Source organism: Momordica charantia (genome assembly GCF_013281855.1).
Source record: "Momordica charantia cultivar OHB3-1 chromosome 2 unlocalized genomic scaffold, Mcharantia_2.0 BLBB01000002.1, whole genome shotgun sequence".
Lineage (NCBI taxonomy): Eukaryota > Viridiplantae > Streptophyta > Magnoliopsida > Cucurbitales > Cucurbitaceae > Momordica > Momordica charantia.
In genome coordinates, this window is record NW_028275160.1 from 17,769,592 (window position 1) to 17,788,952 (window position 19,361).

General features: G+C 41.2%; 1 protein-coding gene across 12 annotated transcripts; it reads left to right on the plus strand.

Annotated features, from left to right (window-relative positions):
* The first annotated feature begins 671 nt into the window (after positions 1-671).
* LOC111025188 (pentatricopeptide repeat-containing protein At2g15820, chloroplastic) lies at positions 672-15,271 on the plus strand. 12 transcript variants are annotated; one of them, XM_088120981.1, is made up of 7 exons: positions 672-1,305; positions 1,692-4,099; positions 12,549-12,655; positions 13,340-13,462; positions 13,577-13,689; positions 13,775-13,980; positions 14,063-15,271. In XM_088120981.1, exons 1-2 carry the CDS (start codon positions 805-807, stop codon positions 3,546-3,548), a joined length of 2,358 nt encoding a protein of 785 aa, XP_087977107.1. In that variant the 5' UTR covers positions 672-804; the 3' UTR covers positions 3,549-4,099; positions 12,549-12,655; positions 13,340-13,462; positions 13,577-13,689; positions 13,775-13,980; positions 14,063-15,271. The 12 variants fall into 12 exon arrangements, with proteins under 12 accessions (XP_087977107.1, XP_087977103.1, XP_087977106.1 ...); XM_088120977.1 differs by having other exon boundaries at positions 13,340-13,458; XM_088120980.1 differs by having other exon boundaries at positions 13,385-13,462.
* The last annotated feature ends 4,090 nt before the right edge of the window (positions 15,272-19,361 follow it).

The following is a 19,361-nucleotide window of genomic DNA, read 5'->3' on the forward strand; positions in this document are numbered from 1 at the left end:
CAGAAACTCCATCAACAAGACATATATTAATGGTGAATATATATCAGACCACGAAGACGCACAATCTTTCCTACACAATGACATTAGCATATTTGTTTCAGACGATGAGAACAATAAAAAGTTGTCTTCCGCAACGAAAGACGATTGTTCATTTTCTAGAGGAGAAACGATTTTCATGATATGATATGATTACAAAACCTCCCTTTTTAGTCTCCCAGTGTACCAATTTTTACTATCTCCTCCATTTTTTAAACCCCAAAATACATTATTCAGTAATACATCACCAACTTTTTTTTTTAGTAATTTTGAATATTTTAGTACTAAATTACGTTATCAGATAACTTAAGTTCCTAGTTCATCTTCACGTTGTGTATTTTTTTTTAATTTAGAATTTCAAAGAATCAAATCAAAATGATCTCCAAGTTAATTTTTTTTAAAATATCGATTATATATATCTGGTCTCCTTAAACTATTCTCTACTTTTTTTTTTAAGGTATAAGTTGCTTACCTAAATTGAAGCTAATGTAGGACTTTTTGTTTGAGGGTATAACTGTCTCACAAAAAAAATGTAAAATCTTACCATAGTTTTGGCCCTTTCGTTGCAAGGGCATATTTATCATAAATAAAATTAGGAATGAGATAATGGTATACCTACTTAAATAAAATTAGGAATGGGATAACTGCTATCACAATATTGGATACGCTCCCCTGATTACAAACCCTATCCCCTATTCGATCCTCCCTCTCTTGCGCGACTCCCCCTCCCTCTTCGGCCTCCCCTTGCCCTCCCCTGCTCCTGTCTCCATGTCCACTCTTTTCCGTTCTCTCACTCATTCCCTCCCTTCACACCATCGCCACTTTCGTTGCCACAATTACATCGTCCGTACCCTCTTTATCCAAACATTTTCCGCAAAACGACGACCGAAACTTCCGCGAATTACTGCCTTCGCTTCAAGTTCCTTGGTCGCACAGTTGTTATACGACCGGGATTCCCCGTCCGACTCTGAGGAGCACTCGTGTTCTCCATACAGTAACGGGGCTGACGGTTTTCATTTTGAAAATAGTTTTGCGTCGGCAGATTTGAAACACTTGGGAAATCCTGCGCTTGAAGTCAAAGAGCTGGACGAGTTACCGGAGCAGTGGCGAAGATCCAAATTGGCTTGGCTTTGTAAGGAATTGCCAGCGCATAAGCCGGGAACCTTAGTTCGGCTGCTTAATGCTCAGCGGAAATGGATGAGGCAGGATGATGCGGCCTATCTCATCGTGCATTGTTTGCGTATTCGTGAGAACGAGACTGCGTTTAGGGTTTGTGATTATTTTTTCTCTTTCTTTTGATTCTATTATGTCATACTATAACACCCGCGAAATACTCGTACGAGAATAGGAATAGCTACTTGCAATGCAATTATGGATTTATTGAATAATAGGAATTTCATTGGAAGTGTGCAATTGCGGCAACATTGTTGGGCTTTATCATTCTATTTAGATTATAATACTAGAGAGAAATTTTTTTGGAATACAATAATATGACCTGAACATGAATGTAACATGAACAGTATTTGGAATATAATGAGATTGTTGGACTAGAAATGTAAAATTTGATAGTTCTCTTTAATTTGCTATTCTTTATAATCTATGTTTGTGATAGAATTTTCTTTCAGTTTCTTGTTTTTCTTCATTTTTATAATTAGGTGTACAAGTGGACGATGCAACAACATTGGTACCGATTTGATTATGCTCTAGCTACTAAGCTTGCTGATTACATGGGCAAGGAGCGAAAGTTCTCAAAGTGTCGGGAGGTATTTGATGATATAATTAATCAGGGATTTGTACCAAGTGAATCTACATTCCATATTTTGATTGTTGCTTACCTGAGTGCGCCTGTCCAAGGATGCATAGAGGAAGCAATCACCATTTACAATCGTATGATTCAGCTAGGTGGTTACAAACCACGTCTTAGCTTGCACAATTCTCTCTTTAGAGCTCTCGTAAGCAAACCAGGGGATTCTTCAAAGCATTATCTTAAACAGGCTGAGTTTATATATCACAATTTGGTAACAACTGGACTCGAGTTACATAAAGATATATATGGTGGTCTAATTTGGCTACATAGTTATCAGGATACTATAGACAAAGAAAGGATTGTGTCACTAAGGAAAGAAATGCTACAAGCAGGAATCGCGGAAGAAAGAGAGGTCCTTTTGTCCATCTTGAGAGCAAGCTCAAAAATGGGAGATGATATGGAAGCAGAAAGAACGTGGCTTAAACTTAAGAATTTTGATGGTGGCATGCCATCTCAGGCTTTTGTTTACAAAATGGAAGTCTATACAAAGGTGGGCTACCCGATGAAAGCTTTGGAGATATTTAGGGAGATGAAGCAGTTGAACTTGGCAAGTGCTACAGCATATCAGAGAATTATTGGGATTTTATGTAAATTTCAAGAGATAGAACTTGCAGAATCCATCATGGAGGACTTCATAAAGAGTAATTTAAAACCCCTCGTGCCAGCTTATGTTGATCTGATGAGTATGTTTTTCAATTTAGGCTTACATGATAAGTTACAGTTAACCTTCTCCCAGTGCCTCGAGCAGTGTAAACCCAATCGTACTATTTACAACATATATTTGGACTCTTTGGTAAAAGTTGGTAATCTCAATGGGGCTGAAGAAATATTTAGTCAGATGCAAACAAATGGTGAAATTGGTGTAAATGCTTGTTCATGCCACATCATTTTAAGTGTGTATCTGTTATCTGGGGATTATTTGAAGGCTGAAAAAATATATGATTTCATGTGTCAGAAAAAGTATGACATTGAGCCTCCATTAATGGAGAAACTTGAATATGTCCTAAGCTTGAGTAGGAATGAGGTCAAGAAGCCAGTAAGCTTGAAGTTGAGTAAAGAACAAAGGGAGGTTTTAGTAGGATTGCTGTTAGGTGGCCTGGAGATAGAATCTGATGAAGGGAGGAAGAACTATAGAATCCAATTTGAATTCCACCAAAAATGTAGCACTCACTCTCTTTTGAGGAGACACATATATGAGCAATATCACGAGTGGTTGCATCCTGTTTCAAAGTTGAGCGATAGTGATAAAGATATACCATATAAATTCTGCACTATTTCTCATTCATATTTTGGTTTCTATGCAGATCAGTTTTGGCCACGAGGCCATCCTGCAATCCCTAATCTAATTCACAGGTGGCTTTCACCTCGTGTTCTTGCATACTGGTATATGTATGGTGGCTCCAGGCTATCATCGGGGGATATTTTATTAAAGCTGAAGGGAAGTCATGAGGGTGTTGAGAAGGTTGTTAAATCTTTGAAAGCAAAGTCCATGTGTTGCAAGGTGAAAAGGAAGGGTAGAGTGTATTGGATAGGTTTACTAGGAAGCAATGCCACATGGTTCTGGAAACTAACCGAACCTTTCATTCTGGATGACTCGAAAGATAGTCTACAGGCGGACAACGTTGACTTGGAGAGGGCTTCAACTGAGACTGAATGCATCAACTTTGATAGTCAATCTGATTTTGATGAGGAGGTTTCTGATTGACACGAGAATCTTAGTTTTGTTAGTCCCATTAAGTGGTTGGATTCTTTAATTTGCCGAATGACGAAATCCTTCAATGTTGAACGGTTCTGGGAGGCTTTGTAAATCACATAGGATCTTCCTTTACTAATTCAGGAGATGTAAATACCTAAATGGATATGTAATTAGCTATCCGTATGTATTGTTGTAGCATTCTTGTTTATTTTAATCTAGGTTATATGTTGGATTGAAAGCCATTAAGAATTGTTATTTCGTAGTTATATATATGAAAAAAGGAAAAGTCGTAACTTCATAGTGTTTTTAACTCTAAGGGTGTTAGGTTAATTTGTGAAGATTCTCGTTAGTCATTGCCGCAACAACCATTGGATCATATATTGTTTTTAATCTAGGGCTTGTAGAAGCTGCTTTGAGCCTTTTTCGTAGCTTGGTGTTTGTTGTTTTCAGTCTAAAGACTAAAATCTTGCGATTTAAGGAGTAGTTTCAATCTCTCAAACATCAGTTTCTGGATTTTTCGGCGTGGGTCATTCTTGGTTTCTCTGGAGCTGCTAATTAAGGTAAGTTATATTCGATCTCTCGTTCTTGTTCTGGATTTCTTGTTCTTGTTCGTTCGTCTTCTGGATTTCTTGTTCTTGTTTGTTTTTGTTCCTCGTTGTGTTCTGAGTTCTTCTCTCTCTCATGAACTATAATGTTGCTGAAAATGGAAAGAATGGAAATTGTGAATAAGGTCTTAATGTTTTTTGCTTTACTTCTATAGGCCATGCTCTGCTAACAACCTAGACCCTGCACGCCTTTTTTTTTTAAAATTTCTTGTTTTTGCAGCTTTACAGAGAGTGAGAGAATAATATACTTGAAAATTTGAAATCTTGTGGTTGAGGATCTAATAGGCTGCTTTTGTGATATTTGTTGTAGGATAACTTAATGCTCTTGAACTTTAAAGTTAGCATTGTTAATGCTGATTTATGTACTTTTATTCTTTAAAATATTCCTAGTTATAGTGTTGATCTTGCCCTTGAACTTCTCTATCATTGGTGGACTCTTGTACTAGAATTTTTCCTAGTTATTCTGTGTTTTTCTTCTTTCCTCCCTAAGCCTTAAAATCTCTACAAACTGAGACAGAAAGACTGAACATTTGTAAGTTGTGAAAAGACTGCTAGACCTTAGAATTGAACATTTTAATTTTGAAATATAGCTATCCATGTTCAAATTATATATTCATAATTCAATTCCATTTTTAATATCTGGAAGCAAATTTACATAATAATTTTGCTTTCCACTTACCAAACATGGATATTAATGGCATTTACACACACATACTACTTTATTTTTCAATTTTTTGTTAACTTTCATGGTTCTAGTGGGGAGATGACATTGCAAAAAATGGTGCAGGTGAAATTAAACTTTTTTTTGATTCAAGAAACCAAGTACTAGAGTTAAATGAAAAGAGGAAAAAAGAAGTGTGCTTATTTTACTCCACGATTCTAACAAGAAATCCAAAAAAGATATTTGCACTGTCTTAAAACAATTGGATGAGAGGAAATTAAGAGTAATAGATCATGACCTCCCTTCTCTCCCCTCCCCTTCCCCACACCAACCCACCTCCGGCCACCCTCAACCCCTCCTCATGACTTCCCTTCCCCACAAACGACGCCCCCTGCAGCACTCCTCTGACCTACATCCCTGCAAGTTCACTCAAGATGTCCCGGCTGAAAATTGAAAACAAGGTCTTCACCTGTGATTTCGACAAGAAGAAACAAGGACGATGGCTTCGAATCACAGAGAAGCATCAAAGCAGATTTTTCGTCCTCTCTATAGAAGAAGTAGTGGGAGTTTGGCTGATAGACATGATCTCCGATCTCCTGCTGACTCCAAATACGTAGAAATTCTTTCGAAAGACAGATTGCAATGAAGGCTTCATTTGGATGCAGAAAACCTCAAACAAACAGGGAAGCTTCTTGGAAATCACCAAGGTGTTCAGTGGAGGAGGGAAGAGAAGAGAAACCTGGTAGTGCCGGCAGACAGAGAGCACAAAGGGTGGCTGGCTTTTAAGAATCTTCTACTCGACTTTATCAATGGAAAACAAAGCAACATTATGGAGATTAATCCAACGACGCACTACAAGTTCTATCCAAATCGTTCTTTTGCCGAGGTAGTGAAACATAAGAACGCCATTCCACGCCCAGAAAAGATTGAGGAACCCTCTTCCCCCGATATCAAAGTTGAACTACCCAGCCCAGCCCTTAGAACAGAAGTTAGGGCCTTCAACTGGAAGGATACCCTGATCCTCACTCGCTGTGATTTCCATGATGATTGGGGACGTATTCATGCATGTATACAAGAACAAATAGAAGAAACTTTCATTATCAACTCCTTCCAATTGGACAAAGCCCTCCTCAAGTGCCCCTCCGAAGAGATAGCAAACCTGCTGGCCCAAAACAGGGGATGGGTCACCTTTGGTCCTATCACAGCAAAGGTAGAAAGATGGGATCCGTTGAAACATGGGCGAATAAATGTAGTCCCGTCCTATGGGGGATGGATATGCTTTCGAAACATTCCCCTCCACTTATGGAGTTTAGCCACCTTTAAAGCCATTGGTGATTTTTTTGGGGGTTTCATTGATTACGCTGATGCAAACTCGAGCCTGGTGGATTGTGTAGAAGTGGCAATAAATGTTCAAGGAAATTACTGCGGTTTCATTCCCTCAGAGGTCCAGATCATTGACGAAGATAGGATCTTCACGGCGCAAGTGTCAACATATCAGAATAGAATCTCCTGATCGAAAAGGTCGTCGGAATCCATGGAGGCTTCAAACCGGAAAGTGCGAAATGCTTTTACGACGAGAAAGAGGGAACAGGGCTTTGCCCGATAGATCGTTGGCGGCTTGAAACAGATAACTTATGTCCAACGGTCAAAATATTTTACCCTCCTTTGCCCGTAAGGCAGACAAGACAAAAAGCCCTAGAAATCTGGAAAGGGGTAAATTACCCGTCTGATGATTTGGCCTGCCAACCATCGAGCTCCGTGCGCCAGAACACTGCAGGGATGGGACCCACTCACAAGACTGGACAAAAAAGAAAATTAGGGGAGAAGAAGATGGTGTCCTTTAACAAATCAAATCAGATACGGAATTTTGACGAAAAGGGGAAAGTTTGCTCGACCTCCAAAGAAAACCAAAACAGTCCCTTACGGGAAAAGGGACGGCTGAAAGAGAAAGAAAAAGACCATGAGGAGTTGTCAGAGTTCTCCCTCTCCAGCTTCGAAAGCAGTAAATCCTTGGCCGCCTCCCTTCCCAACGTGCAGGATGAGGATCTTCCAGAGGATTATCACCTCTGTTTTAGAGAAGACAACCTAGAGGAAATTACCGGTTTTACAGAACCATATGGAAATAAAGAGTTAGACTCAATCCCAAATGGGAGTAAGGACAACAAAGCCGCACCCCGCCATACTCTGCCTTTCCCTCATCCTTTCTCCAAGAGGATGGTGAAGGCCCTAAAGGAGTGGAATATGTGTATAAGGGCCATTTCGACAAAAGGACAGTCAGCAAAAAAAAAAGAAGACGAGGGAAATCATCAGTCTTCTAAAAACTTGGGAAAATGAATCAGAAGAGGAAGAGGAGCAGGATGATGAAGATGAAGAAGTAGATTTGAATGGTTCGGGCACTGAGGTGACCACATGAAGATCGTCTCCTGGAATGTAAGAGGTTTGGGTGCTTCCTCCAAAAAAGCCTTGGTTAAAGACTCCCTCGTTAAAGTGAGTCCTGATGTAGTCATCCTTCAAGAAACTAAGCTCTCAGGGAAAACCATTAAGGAAATTTGGAGTTCCAGACGGATAGGATGGGTTACTCTTGAAGCGGAGGGGGCGGAAGGGGGCATTCTCATTTTGTGGAAGGAAGACTCTGTTGAGGTACACGATGCTATCCTTGGATCTTTTTCCATTTCCATCGCTTTTACCTTTAATAATATAGTTAAAGGGTGGATCTCGGGGATTTATGGGCCTTCTACCCCCTTCAGAAGAGACCTCTTTTGGCAAGAAATTGCAGACTTGGCGGGTCTCTGCTCTGATTGCTGGTGCTTGGGTGGGGACTTCAATGTGGTCCGGAACCCCGGCGAGAAGTCCAGAGGTGGCAGAGTAACAAAGAGTATGAAGGTTTTTAACTCCATAATCGATGATCTAAGGTTGCTGGATATTCCCTTGAACAATGCCAGGTTCACTTGGTCAGACAACAGAGAACAACCTTCCTTCTCCCGTTTGGACAGATTTATGATCACACAGGGTTGGGTTTCTGCTTTCAAAGAAGTTGTCCTTCAGAGGCTCACCAGAACTACCTCAGATCACTTCCCTTTACAGCTTTGTTCAGGTTTTCAAAAGTGGGGTCCCTCCCCCTTTCGCTTTGAGAATATGTGGCTTTCTCACCCCCGTTTCAAGGTTTATATAGAGGAGTGGTGGAAGAATATGAGTCCTCAGGGCTGGGCAGGCTATGCGTCTATGGAGAAACTAAGAGGTCTTAAAACCAAGTTAAAAACCTGGAATAGGGATACTTTTGGCGCCCTAGAACATATGAAAGTCGACCTTCAAGCTAGGATTAACCATCTAGATAAGGAAGAAGAGAACGGCCCCCTGAACTCAGCTTTGTTTACTGAACGCTTAGACCTCAAAGCCTCTCTTCTTGAAGTCACTCTCAAAGACCACAGAAGATGGGCTCAAAAATGTAAGCTGGACTGGCTTAAAGAGGGAGACGAAAATACAAACTTCTTTCACTGATGGGCTTCACAACGAAAATGCAGAAATATTATCTCTATTCTAGAGGATAAGCAGGGATTAACCCTCTCATCGGCAGATGAAATCGAAAAGGAAATTATTAGCTTCTTCGACTCGCTGTACAAAGAAAAACCTGGGCCCCGCTTCTGTTTTGAGGGGATGAACTGGAACCCCCTAACTCATGGAGACAGCCAAAGTTTGGAGACTCTGTTCAACGAAGAAGAAATCCATCAAGCGATTCGGAACTTAGGCACCCTCAAGTCCCAGGGCCGGATGGTATGACAAATGAATTTTATAAAAAATCTTGGAACATTTTGAAATGTGACCTCATCAAAGTGTTCCAAGATTTTTTCCAAAATGGGATTATCAAACGTCGCACAAATGAGACATACATTTGCCTAATTCCTAAGAAGAGGGTTGCCAACAAAGTTAGTGACTTTCGCCCAATCAGCTTGGTCACCTCTCTCTATAAAATTATTGCCAAGGTCCTTGCCGAAAGACTTAGAAAATCCTCCCTGCTATTATCCATGACACTCAGGCTGCGTTTGTGGAGGGAAGGAACATCTTGGATGCCATTTTGGCAGCCTCAGAAGGTGTAGGCGATTGGAGAGCTAAGAAGAAACAAGGCTTTGTGCTGAAGCTGGACTATGAAAAAGCCTATGACATGGTTGACTGGAATTTCTTAATGGCCGTCTTAAAGAAGAAAGGGTTCGGCACAAGGTGGTGCAAGTGGATCAAAGGTTGTACCAACTTCTTCGTCTTTATAAATGGAAGACCTAGAGGCAAAATTTCAGCCCAAAGAGGCCTTAGACAAGGCTGTCCCCTCTCACCCTTTCTCTTCACTCTTATTGGAGATGCCTTCAGCTGTTTGGTTCACTTTTGCCATGAGAAAAGGATTCTTAAAGGCTTCTCGGTGGGAGAAAAGAACGTAGCTTTAACCCACTTTCAATACGCAGATGATACGATAATCTTCAGCCAAGGCAACATCGAAGATCAATGTCTTAAAAGGCTTTTGAGGCTTACGCCTTGAGGTCCGCCTCGAGGCAAGGCTCTAACTTTTAGCCTCAAGTCTTATGCCTTCTTTGGACTATAAGAGGCTTACGCCTCACATAGAAGAGGCTTACGCCTCTTTGAAAACGCATTGAGGCTTAAAGTATACGCCTCGTGTAATGATTACAAGAATACTATTAATTTTTCCAATTCTTAAAAAATATCAAGGTTTTTTTTGTATGGAATCCTAAGCAGGAGTTGTAACAATTCAATCTATTACTACTTTTACTACCTAGACTTTAAAAATATTGAAGACAACAATTTATAGAATAAGTAAGTTCTATTGGTGATAATAGTAGTGATGTTATGATGTTTTTTTTGAATTTTTTTTGAGTGACAAGTAACAGGTGGATATTTTGATAATTTTATATAACTATTATGTTTGGTAATACTTGACCACACAAATTTAGGATTTGTTTAATTCTTTTAATTAAAATTGAGGCTTACGCCTCATACTCGCCTTTTCAAGAGAAAAAGCCTCGAGGCCGCCTTTAGCCTTTTAAAACATTGTCGAAGATATTATGGATTGGTGGGGGCTCATCGCCCTGTTCATTACTGGGGCAGGCCTCTCCATCAACCTCGACAAAACTTCTCTAATTGGGATCAATGTTGAAGAGACCATCATTGAGACTGCTGCAAATCTGATTGGCTGTAGAACAGAGAAGCTTCCTTTTATGTATCTGGGTATCCCCCTTGGGGGAAAAGCTAATTCTGTTGGGGTTTGGGAGCCAATGGTGGAAAAGTTTAGATGTAAGCTGTCCAAATGGAAAAATTTGAATCTCTCCAAGGGTGGACGCCTCACTATGGCACAATTAGTGCTTAATAGCTTGTCAATCTACTACTTTTCCCTTTTGAAAGCCCTTGCCACTGTGATCAAAACCATGGAAAAATATGTGAGAGACTTTTCCTGGGACGGGGGCGGGTTTCACCCAAGTAGCCACCTGGTGAATTGGGATTTGACCTCTCTTCCCCTCACGCACGGAGGCCTTGGCATAGGCTCTTTCAAGCAGTGGAATAATGCCTTGTTGCTTAAATGGCTCTGGCGCTTTACCCAAGGAGTCCTTTGGAGAACAATTGTGGATAGTGTATATGGCACCCAACCTCACGGATGGGTGACCGACCGCCTTACCAAAGGGAGCCGCGAAAGGAAGGCCGTGGTTTGACAGCTTGGAATATCAATCTTTTTCTGAAGTTCGTCACCTTCAAAGCTCGCAACGGGCAGAGAATCAGGTTCTGGAAGGATCACTGGGTGGGGGACAGAACTCTAGAGGCAACTTTTCCAAATCTCTACATCATCTCAATGAAGAAAGATGATACAATAGCAAGCTGTTGGAATGCAGAGCATCAAGACTGGGACTTGGGATTCAAAGGGGGCTTTTCGACAGAGAATTTGAAAGCTGGTTGGGTCTCACAAACAAGCTAGACATGGTAAGTTTGGGGGGTTCAAAAGACGGAGTCATCTGGAAGATTGACAAAGGGGGTACTTTCTCAACTAAGGCTACCTTCACTCACATCACCAAACCTTGTAGAACCCTTCGACTCCCCCTTTTTAAGATCATTTGGGAATCTAAGATCCCAAAGAAGATAAAGGTTTTCCTGTGGTCGGTGGTTCAGAAGCTTAAACACTCTTATGACCGCCTACAGAAGAAATGTCGAACCTGGTCGCTCTCCCTCTCAGCTTGCCCTCTCTGCCTCAGTGAGGAAGAAACTCTAGATCACTTATTGCTCCAGTACCCCATGACCTATAAGTGCTGGACACAAGCTTTTAATCTGTTTAACCTTGATTACTGCCTCCCTTGCAAGGTTGACGAATGGCTCTTGCAAGCTCTTAATAGAGGAAGCTTCAGTAATGCTAGAGGAACCTTATGGTTTTTTTTGGTGGCTGCAATCTTGTGGAACATATGGAGGGAAAGAAATGAGAACAATTCCTCAGATTTCCCTTCTTTATGGAGTAATGTACAGATTACCATGTCTAGGTGGTGCTATAGCAACAGCAAATTCTTTTGTAATTACTCCTTAAGCTCGATACTCCAAAATTGGAGGGCTTTTCTGTAATAGCTCTTTTGGGGAGGGGTTTCCTCTACTCCTCGCCCTTAGGTTGTCTTCTTTTTTGTGATCAATACTTACATCTCATGTTTCTTATCAAAAAAAAAAAAGATATTTGCACTGTCTTGTAATAATCTTTTATCAGATTTGACAAGTGAATACTAACAATAGCAGAGAGCTTAGCTCACAACTACTACCTATAGAGATTGAATGTACTTCATCTCCCAATGAGTGTGTTCTGTTGCATGAAGTAACATTGAAGGTAGCTTCAATTATTATAATGGACATAGTTTCAATAAGTTTTTTGTACTAAGAATAGCAGGTTATGTTAGTCAGCAGGACCGACATAATGTAGAAATGACTATTAGAGAAACTTTTGATTTTGCAAGCCACTGTCAAGGAATTGGGATGAAAATCATGCACTATGGCATTGATACTAATTTTAACTATGACAGATATGCTCATGAAAATCCCAAGAAAGCAAAAGATTGTAGAGATAAAACCTGATGAAGATCTCGATATATTTATGAAGTATGTGATACTTCATGTGTTTTTCCTTTTACGTTATTTTGTTTCCAACTGTTTTTTGACTGCCATAATTATTTTAAATGATGAGCTTGACCAGTTATTTATTATTTATGGAAGGTATATGTGATATTTCATGTATTCTCAACCTTCATGTAAGATATTACAGAACTTTCACTGTCCTTTAATAAGTTTCTTTACTTTCCTTGATCTTGTACGGGAGGCAAAACATGAAATCAACATTTTTGTCAGTGCAGAATTTTCAATTATGAAGTTCTATTTGTGGAAAAGTTGGTAATTGTATTTATTTTAGTGTTTGATAGATGTTATTCACTAATTAATTAAATATTCAGATTCTTGCTAATTATTGGATTCTCAACATGCGGATTCTTGCTGCAACTCTTGTTATTCTCTTTTTTGCATCAAATGTCTATAGCATTCTTTTGCCTAATGGGATCATTAATGGTCCTAACATGAACGTTGTCAATACCTTTTGGATCCTTCACTATGTTGGCTGTTATGGCTCTTGGAGGATATATTATTTCAAGAGGTGGATAGTGCGTATTTATTATGTCAATGTAATTAACCCAAGAATTGTGCATGTATCACATATGTTCCTCATTGTAGAAGATCATATACCAAGGTGGTGGATATGGGATTTCTGGTGTTCTCTTTTGATGTATGCCCAAAATGCTTCATCTGTTAATGAGTTTCTTAGACATTCTTGGGACAAGGTAATATTATCACTCTTAAATATCCAGAATGGACATGCATTTTTTAATGATGTCAAACTAGTTTCTTTTACTCTCTTGGTTTTGTACAGCGTTAGGAACCATACGAGTATGTCACTAGGAGAGTCTTTACTAAAATCATGTAGCATTTTTTATAGAGAACTATTGGTATTGGATTGGTGTTGGTGCTTTGCTAGGATATGCAGTGTTTTTCAATATGACATTCACATTTTTCCTGTCATATACCTTAAAATGTAACCAAGAGCAATAACTAAAAAAATTTTCAACTATATTTCTTGATGTTTCTGCTAAGCCTGATGGGTGCCTTTTAAGCATGCACATAAAAGATTTCTAATGCATGTTACATCTAAGGAAAACTGCATCAATGATCATAAAATTACAAGGCACTATTCCTTGCAAGGAATGTGCAAAACAGCTAAAAAACAATTAAGCAAACATTATCGCTAAATAATAAACACACAGGGAATTAAGTTGTAGCATATAAGGAATCAAGTTCTACTGTAATACAACAGTCAATAGAGGTAGATGCTTCTTTAGAGATGGATAAATTGCAGGTGCATTTTTCCTTTTAAAGGTGTGAATTGGATTTCCATATAGGTTGTACCTTCTCTGTCACTTGATTATTTCATTGCTAATTTGTATATTTTATTTAACTGCTGGTTTTAGTTGGCTGCTGACACTATGAGTATATCTATCACTTTACTTTTTAAGCATGATGGATTAAGCATGGGCTCTGAAGAAAAGTGATGAGTTATGTTCTTGTCGTTACCACTACTCAATAAGAGGTGGGTGAGTGTGTTTCTCCTTATCGTTTTTTTTTTAATTTTTTATCTTATGTGGATTGGATTGTAGTTATCTTATGTTTTTTCTTTTTCTAACATTGAAATGAGTTGATTTGTGTAGATATATGATAGATTGAATGTGTCCAGTTACCTCATTGGCTGAAATTTCCTAAAGGCATCTTGAGATATTGTCCCATGTTTGTCATGTTTTAATTTACTTTCCAGATGCTGAAGGTACCTAAATATCAAAATCAACTACCTTGTGTTTTGGTATCTTTGAGTTAGGTAGCTAACTTGCCACTATTTTTATTTTAATCAGGGATTTGTACCAAGTGAATCTACATTCCATATTTTGATTGTTGCTTACCTGAGTGCGCCGTCCAAGGATGCATAGAGGAAGCAATCACCATTTACAATCGTATGATTCAGCTAGGTGGTTACAAACCACGTCTTAGCTTGCACAATTCTCTCTTTAGAGCTCTCGTGAGCAAACTAGGCGATTCTTCGAATAATTATCTTAAACAGGTGAGTTTATATATCACAATTTGGTTACAACTGGACTCGAGTTACATAAAGATATATATGGTAGTCTAATTTGGCTACATAGTTATCAGGATACTATAGACAAAGAAAGGATTGTGTCACTAAGGAAAGAAATGCTACAAGCAGGAATCGCTGAAGAAAGAGAGGTCCTTTTGTCCATCTTGAGAGCAAGCTAAAAAATGGGAGATGATATGGAAGCAGAACTCCACTTTCCTAATCACGAGCTTGGTAAAAAATGCTCTGTTCTCTCTCCTACTCCTCTCTCCCCCTCCTCTAGTCAGATTATCTTTTCGTGAAAGTTCTTGTTCTAGTGTGTCCCCATTTTTTTTTTTATCATTTTTTGCGTTCTATCTAGTTTTCAGTATGGAATTAAGTAGTTGCCGTATTGATGATTCTTTCTTCTGTATTTGGCTCGAAAATGACATGTTCATGTTAGAGGACGTGAATAGGAAAGCTGTGTTGGCTCTGCATCCTTCGCAATTCTTATGGTTTGAAAACCACATGCGTGAAGTTTTCCAGCAACCGATCACTGCATCATTTTTTTTTCCAGCTTCGTGATGACCTGGGACAATGCCGTATTAAAAAATTTAGAACTAGAAATTTATGGATTATGGAGTGGGTGGTATGGCCTTCTACAGGATGTCGAAAGAGCGTTTTTGTCCCTGCCGGTTCTAAAGGAGATGGTTGGCAAGTATTTTGGAAGATGTTGAAATCTTTCTCCGTAGAATCACGGTAGTCAAAGCATCACAGGTGGTAAGGAAGGCTCGTCCTACTTTTGGGAACGAAGTTGGGATTCAGCAGAATCAGGGGCTCCTTAGAGGGAAGGATGCGCTTGTCCAGAAGTTAACACCAAGCAACGGAAGGTCGTATGCGGAGGTGGTGGTAGGGAAAAAAGAGAAGGGGACTACTAGGCCTTCAGACATCATTCGAAGGTCCTCTGAATCTCAAAGGAGAACGACAAATAAGGAAACCTATTGGGTTCAGAAAGAAACAGTGGTATTGGATCTTGATTGGAATCGCCTAATGGTAGTCTCTAAGGGATGTGCACACGATGATTGGTTAGAGATTGACAGGATTCTCAAGCCTTCTGAACTCACGAGCAAATGGAGGAAATTTGGGAATTTTCATTTGAAACTGAGAAGTGGAGCCCTTTCCTACATAACAGAAGTGAATTAACTCAGGGTTATAGTGGCTGGTTAACCATTAAGGTCCTTCCTCTGTATTACTGGACCCGTTCAACTTTTAAAAATAATTAATATATATTTATTACACATTTTTAAATTCTAAATACAATTAAAATTAATTACAAAATCTGTAATTTTTCTTCCGCAAATATCCCCGTCCCAAAATAAACATTCTTTAAGTCTAGTTATCAATTCTCGAACCGAAGAACGAGGTGGAGATGTTGGTATTAGAAAGATTTGAAGAAAGGAGAATTAGGCATATATAGCCACATAAGGCAAGAGGTTAATTCCAATGGTTAGAAATACAAAGGCTGATTGATTTCCCACATTTGCACCATCATAGCAGAGGGGTCTTTCTGATATTGAGGAATATATCAGATAACAAATATTTCAGCCAACACTTTCCAAATGAAGCAGTAATTATTATTAGCATTGAAGTCTCTGAATATTTGTTCCAATTAACTCCACTATTACCTCCCACAATTGACTCATTGATTGCAACCTATTTGCTCCATGGAACCTTCGTCTTTGCTTTGCTTTTCTTTGTTGACTTTAACAACTTATTTATTTATTTTTACTTTTTTTTACAAGACCAAAATTGACATTTTAAGTATAGAGATTGAAGTAGACAAGAATTTAAAAAGTGGTAGGACGAAAATAAGATTTAAACTTTAAAAAAATATAAATTATTTATTTTATTTGGTATTTTTTAAGTTTAATTTTTTTGTTTAAAAAATTTCAATTTAATTCAGTTACACCTTTACATTTTTTTCAATTATATCACTTCCATCAACGAAAGTTAAAATTATTTATCATAAACTTACATGACATTGACAAAAACAAGAGAGAATTATTTGACCATTGTTCACAATTAATTATTATTCACTAATAAAAGCGAGAAAAGTTCAAACTTGTAGAAATTTAGACTTTTTCTTTTTCAAGTGGCTTAACTTCTCATCTAAATTTATGCTAACTTAGTAAGTATTATGTAGTTTAAATTGATGAGTTTAAACAAACTACAGTCCAACAAAACCGTATATCCTGAAATGGAGGTTTCAAATTAGGTAATTGTAAAGGAAATCCCATTGATAAGCTGCTTCACGAATAGGCCATCAAAGGGGAAGTCAGCGTCAAAGAGGGGAGTGATTGGGATCTGGCTCGAATTGAAGCAGCCCAAAGAGCTGAAGACTTGATGAACAAGAAGAAGGAATTTTGAATTTCACCCAACTTTGTGTTAAAGTTTGTTGGAGCTTGAAATCGTTGAGCTCAATAAGTTTTAGATCGGTCTGTTCAGGGTGAACTACGACCGATGGTCCAACACCCTCCCAGATCGCTCCCGAGACCTGCAAAACGAAGTTAGCACTTCGACGAGCAAGTCAGTTCTAGTCCAAGCTAACTGGTCGAGTCTATCTAGGATCGCGTACCTTGTATTTAAGGCTAAGGTTTCTATTTATAGAAACTGGGCCCGACAGGAATTCTGACACACCCTAAAAACGCGGCGTGTTGTCAGGTTCGGAAGAGGCCGCGTTACGGACTTCATTATAGGTTGGCTCGGTGTCCTAGCTCATGCTCTGTCTACCGACCTAAGTGTTCTGGAGTCACTTTTCAATTTTCAATCTTTACATTTTGTGTGCGCATTGACTCTACTCGCCTCTTCGAACCATGACACGTGGCCAGCCTGGATTCGTATCCAACATTGGCCCCCACTTCGGCGGGGCGGAGGTCGGCTCGGCGAAGGACTCCGAGCTAACAAGAGACGGATCGAATCCACGTGTTCGTGTGTGACGTCACGGAGGTCGTCAGCCCTAGTTTTCGCCTCGAGAACTCAAACGTCGCCATGGAAACCGCCTGGCGTGGACAAATCTTGTCCATTGATTCTCCCTCGATCGGACGACCCTTGTGCTTCCGTGCTGTCCTATAAAAGGTGAAAGTTTTTCATTTTTCACTTTTCACTTTTCACTTCGAAGTTTTTGTGTACCTCGGCCGTTGTTCAAGTCAGGTACTCTCTCCTTCTTCCTTTAGGTAGCTCTTCAGATTCCTTCTTTAGGTCTGACAATCAGTAGCTCGTCTAGCGATTCGTCGTCTGGGTCGTCTAGTTCATCTAGTTCAGACGACGTTTTAGGAGATCTGATATTAGCTTCTACCTTGGGGAACCCTCGTGTCGAGGATAGCTTGGCAAAACCCAACATAGCCTCCACCTCGGGAAACCCTTACCCTGGTCCAGTAGTTGAGCTTCCCCCCTCGACTTGCTCGGTAGGTAGGTTAGCCGAGCTCCGCAAAACCTACTCAATCCCCAACTCCATAGAGCTTAGGGTGCCCAACGTCGGAAAGTCTCTTGACGACCCTCCTCCGGGCTTCGTCAGCTTCTACCCCCAGATGTTTAGTAGGGGGGCTAGGCTTCCACTTCACCCTTTCATACCGAGGTTCCTTATCGCAGTCAACCTCGCCCCAGCTCAGCTTTCCCCAAACGGTTGGTCTACCGTGCTTGGTGCCTACGTTCTGTGGTGGGTCCTCCGGGACGAGGATGAGGACAGGCTCACGATAGATAAGCTCTTAGCGACCCACACCGTCAAAGCCTCCAACGAGGGAAAGGGTCGGTACTACCTCTCAGCTCGGCGGAATGTAGGTCAGCTGATTAGGAACCCCTCCTCTAACAAAAATTGGAAGGAGTGTTGGTTCCTTGTTTCTGGCGAGTGGCTTTTGAGGGACGGAGGGGGTGAGCCAACCTGCCATGTCCCAGTAGAGTTCGGAGAAGTAGGTGAGTGTCCTAGGTGCGAGCTAGGGGTTTTTCGTCTTAATTTCTGTGCTTTCGTTCTTAACGTAGTCTTGTTTTGCAGCCCTGCCATCCCCCGTTCCGAGGATCAGCAACAAGTCTTGGGAGATCATCAGGCGAGCCCAAGGTCGGAGGTTGAAGCACGCGCTGTGGGGCGAAGCACTTGTCTCGAACTCCCACCTCTTCTCTTGCGGCCTCAGTCCTCACCACCAACTAGACGAGCTCAAGAAACTTCCCAAACCTCGTCAGCGTAGCTCGCAGAAGCAGAAAGCCTATGAAGGTAACTTTTCCTCGGCATCTTAGCTCATTCGATGGCAGTCTCTTAATTAACCTCGTCTTCTTTGTAGGAATGGCCTCCAAATTCCTCGCACTTAATAGTACAAAACGGCAGCGGGCCTCGGCCTCGGTTGCTCCACCGGTGCCTCCTCAAGCTCGTCATCGTACGAGCAGTGCCGACGTTCCGACTCCTGGGCTGGCTAACTTGCCAAGCTCCAGGCCTCCAAGCTCAGCCCTTGCAGACCGTGGTTGAGGGCGAGGAGTCGGTTGCTCCTCTGCATTGGAAGAAACGGGCGAGGGAGACGCTCCCCTCCGAGGAGGTCAACTCCAGGTCCCCACCTCCCCCCATCATGGTTGACTCGGAGGAGGGGTCCCAACACGGTCGGCAACACTGCGATGAGCTCCCGCTCCCCTTTAAGCTCGCCTTCTCCCGCTTCAGCATCCATGAGGCCGCGACGAAGGTGAGGTCCTCGAGCTCTCGTCGAGTAGAACGAGCTGTCCGGGTGCCCGAGGACCCGGTGGAGGCGGTAAGGAAGACTGTTGCTCTTGCTGCAGAGGTAAGCTCGTGTCCACCCTACCCTTCTTCTCTTCCTTTAATCCTCTTGACCTAACCTCTAGCCTTTGTAGCTGCACTACCATGCCTGCCTCTCAACATCGGTGATGAGCCTGGAGCTCGGAGGACGGGACCTGAAGGAGGAGGAGACGAACGCCTCCTACGAGCAGAGGATCGCTGAGCTCCAAGCCGAGGTTGACCAAGCGCGAGCTGAGAAAGAGGTTGAGGCCGATAGGTCGAAGGCCTTGATAGCCCAAGCTCGCACCGACCTGAAGAACGCCCGAGGCCGAGCTGAGACTGCAGAGAAGGGCTGGAATGAGGCTCAGTAGAATCTGGCCAGCTGGGCCTACCTGGAGAAAAAGGTCAAAGAATTCCCCGAGTTCGATGGCCTGGCTCGTGATCTAGCGGACAGGGGCTTCTACTACGCCGTCAACAAGCTCGATGCTGTTTGCCCGAAGGAGGCCGTTGCCGCCGTCGAGCAAGAGTACGAGTCCATCTGGGCCGACCGACCTTCTGACGTCGGTAAGGAGGCCGAGGCCACTGAAGTCGCTGCGGTCGTTGACGCCGATGCAGGTAC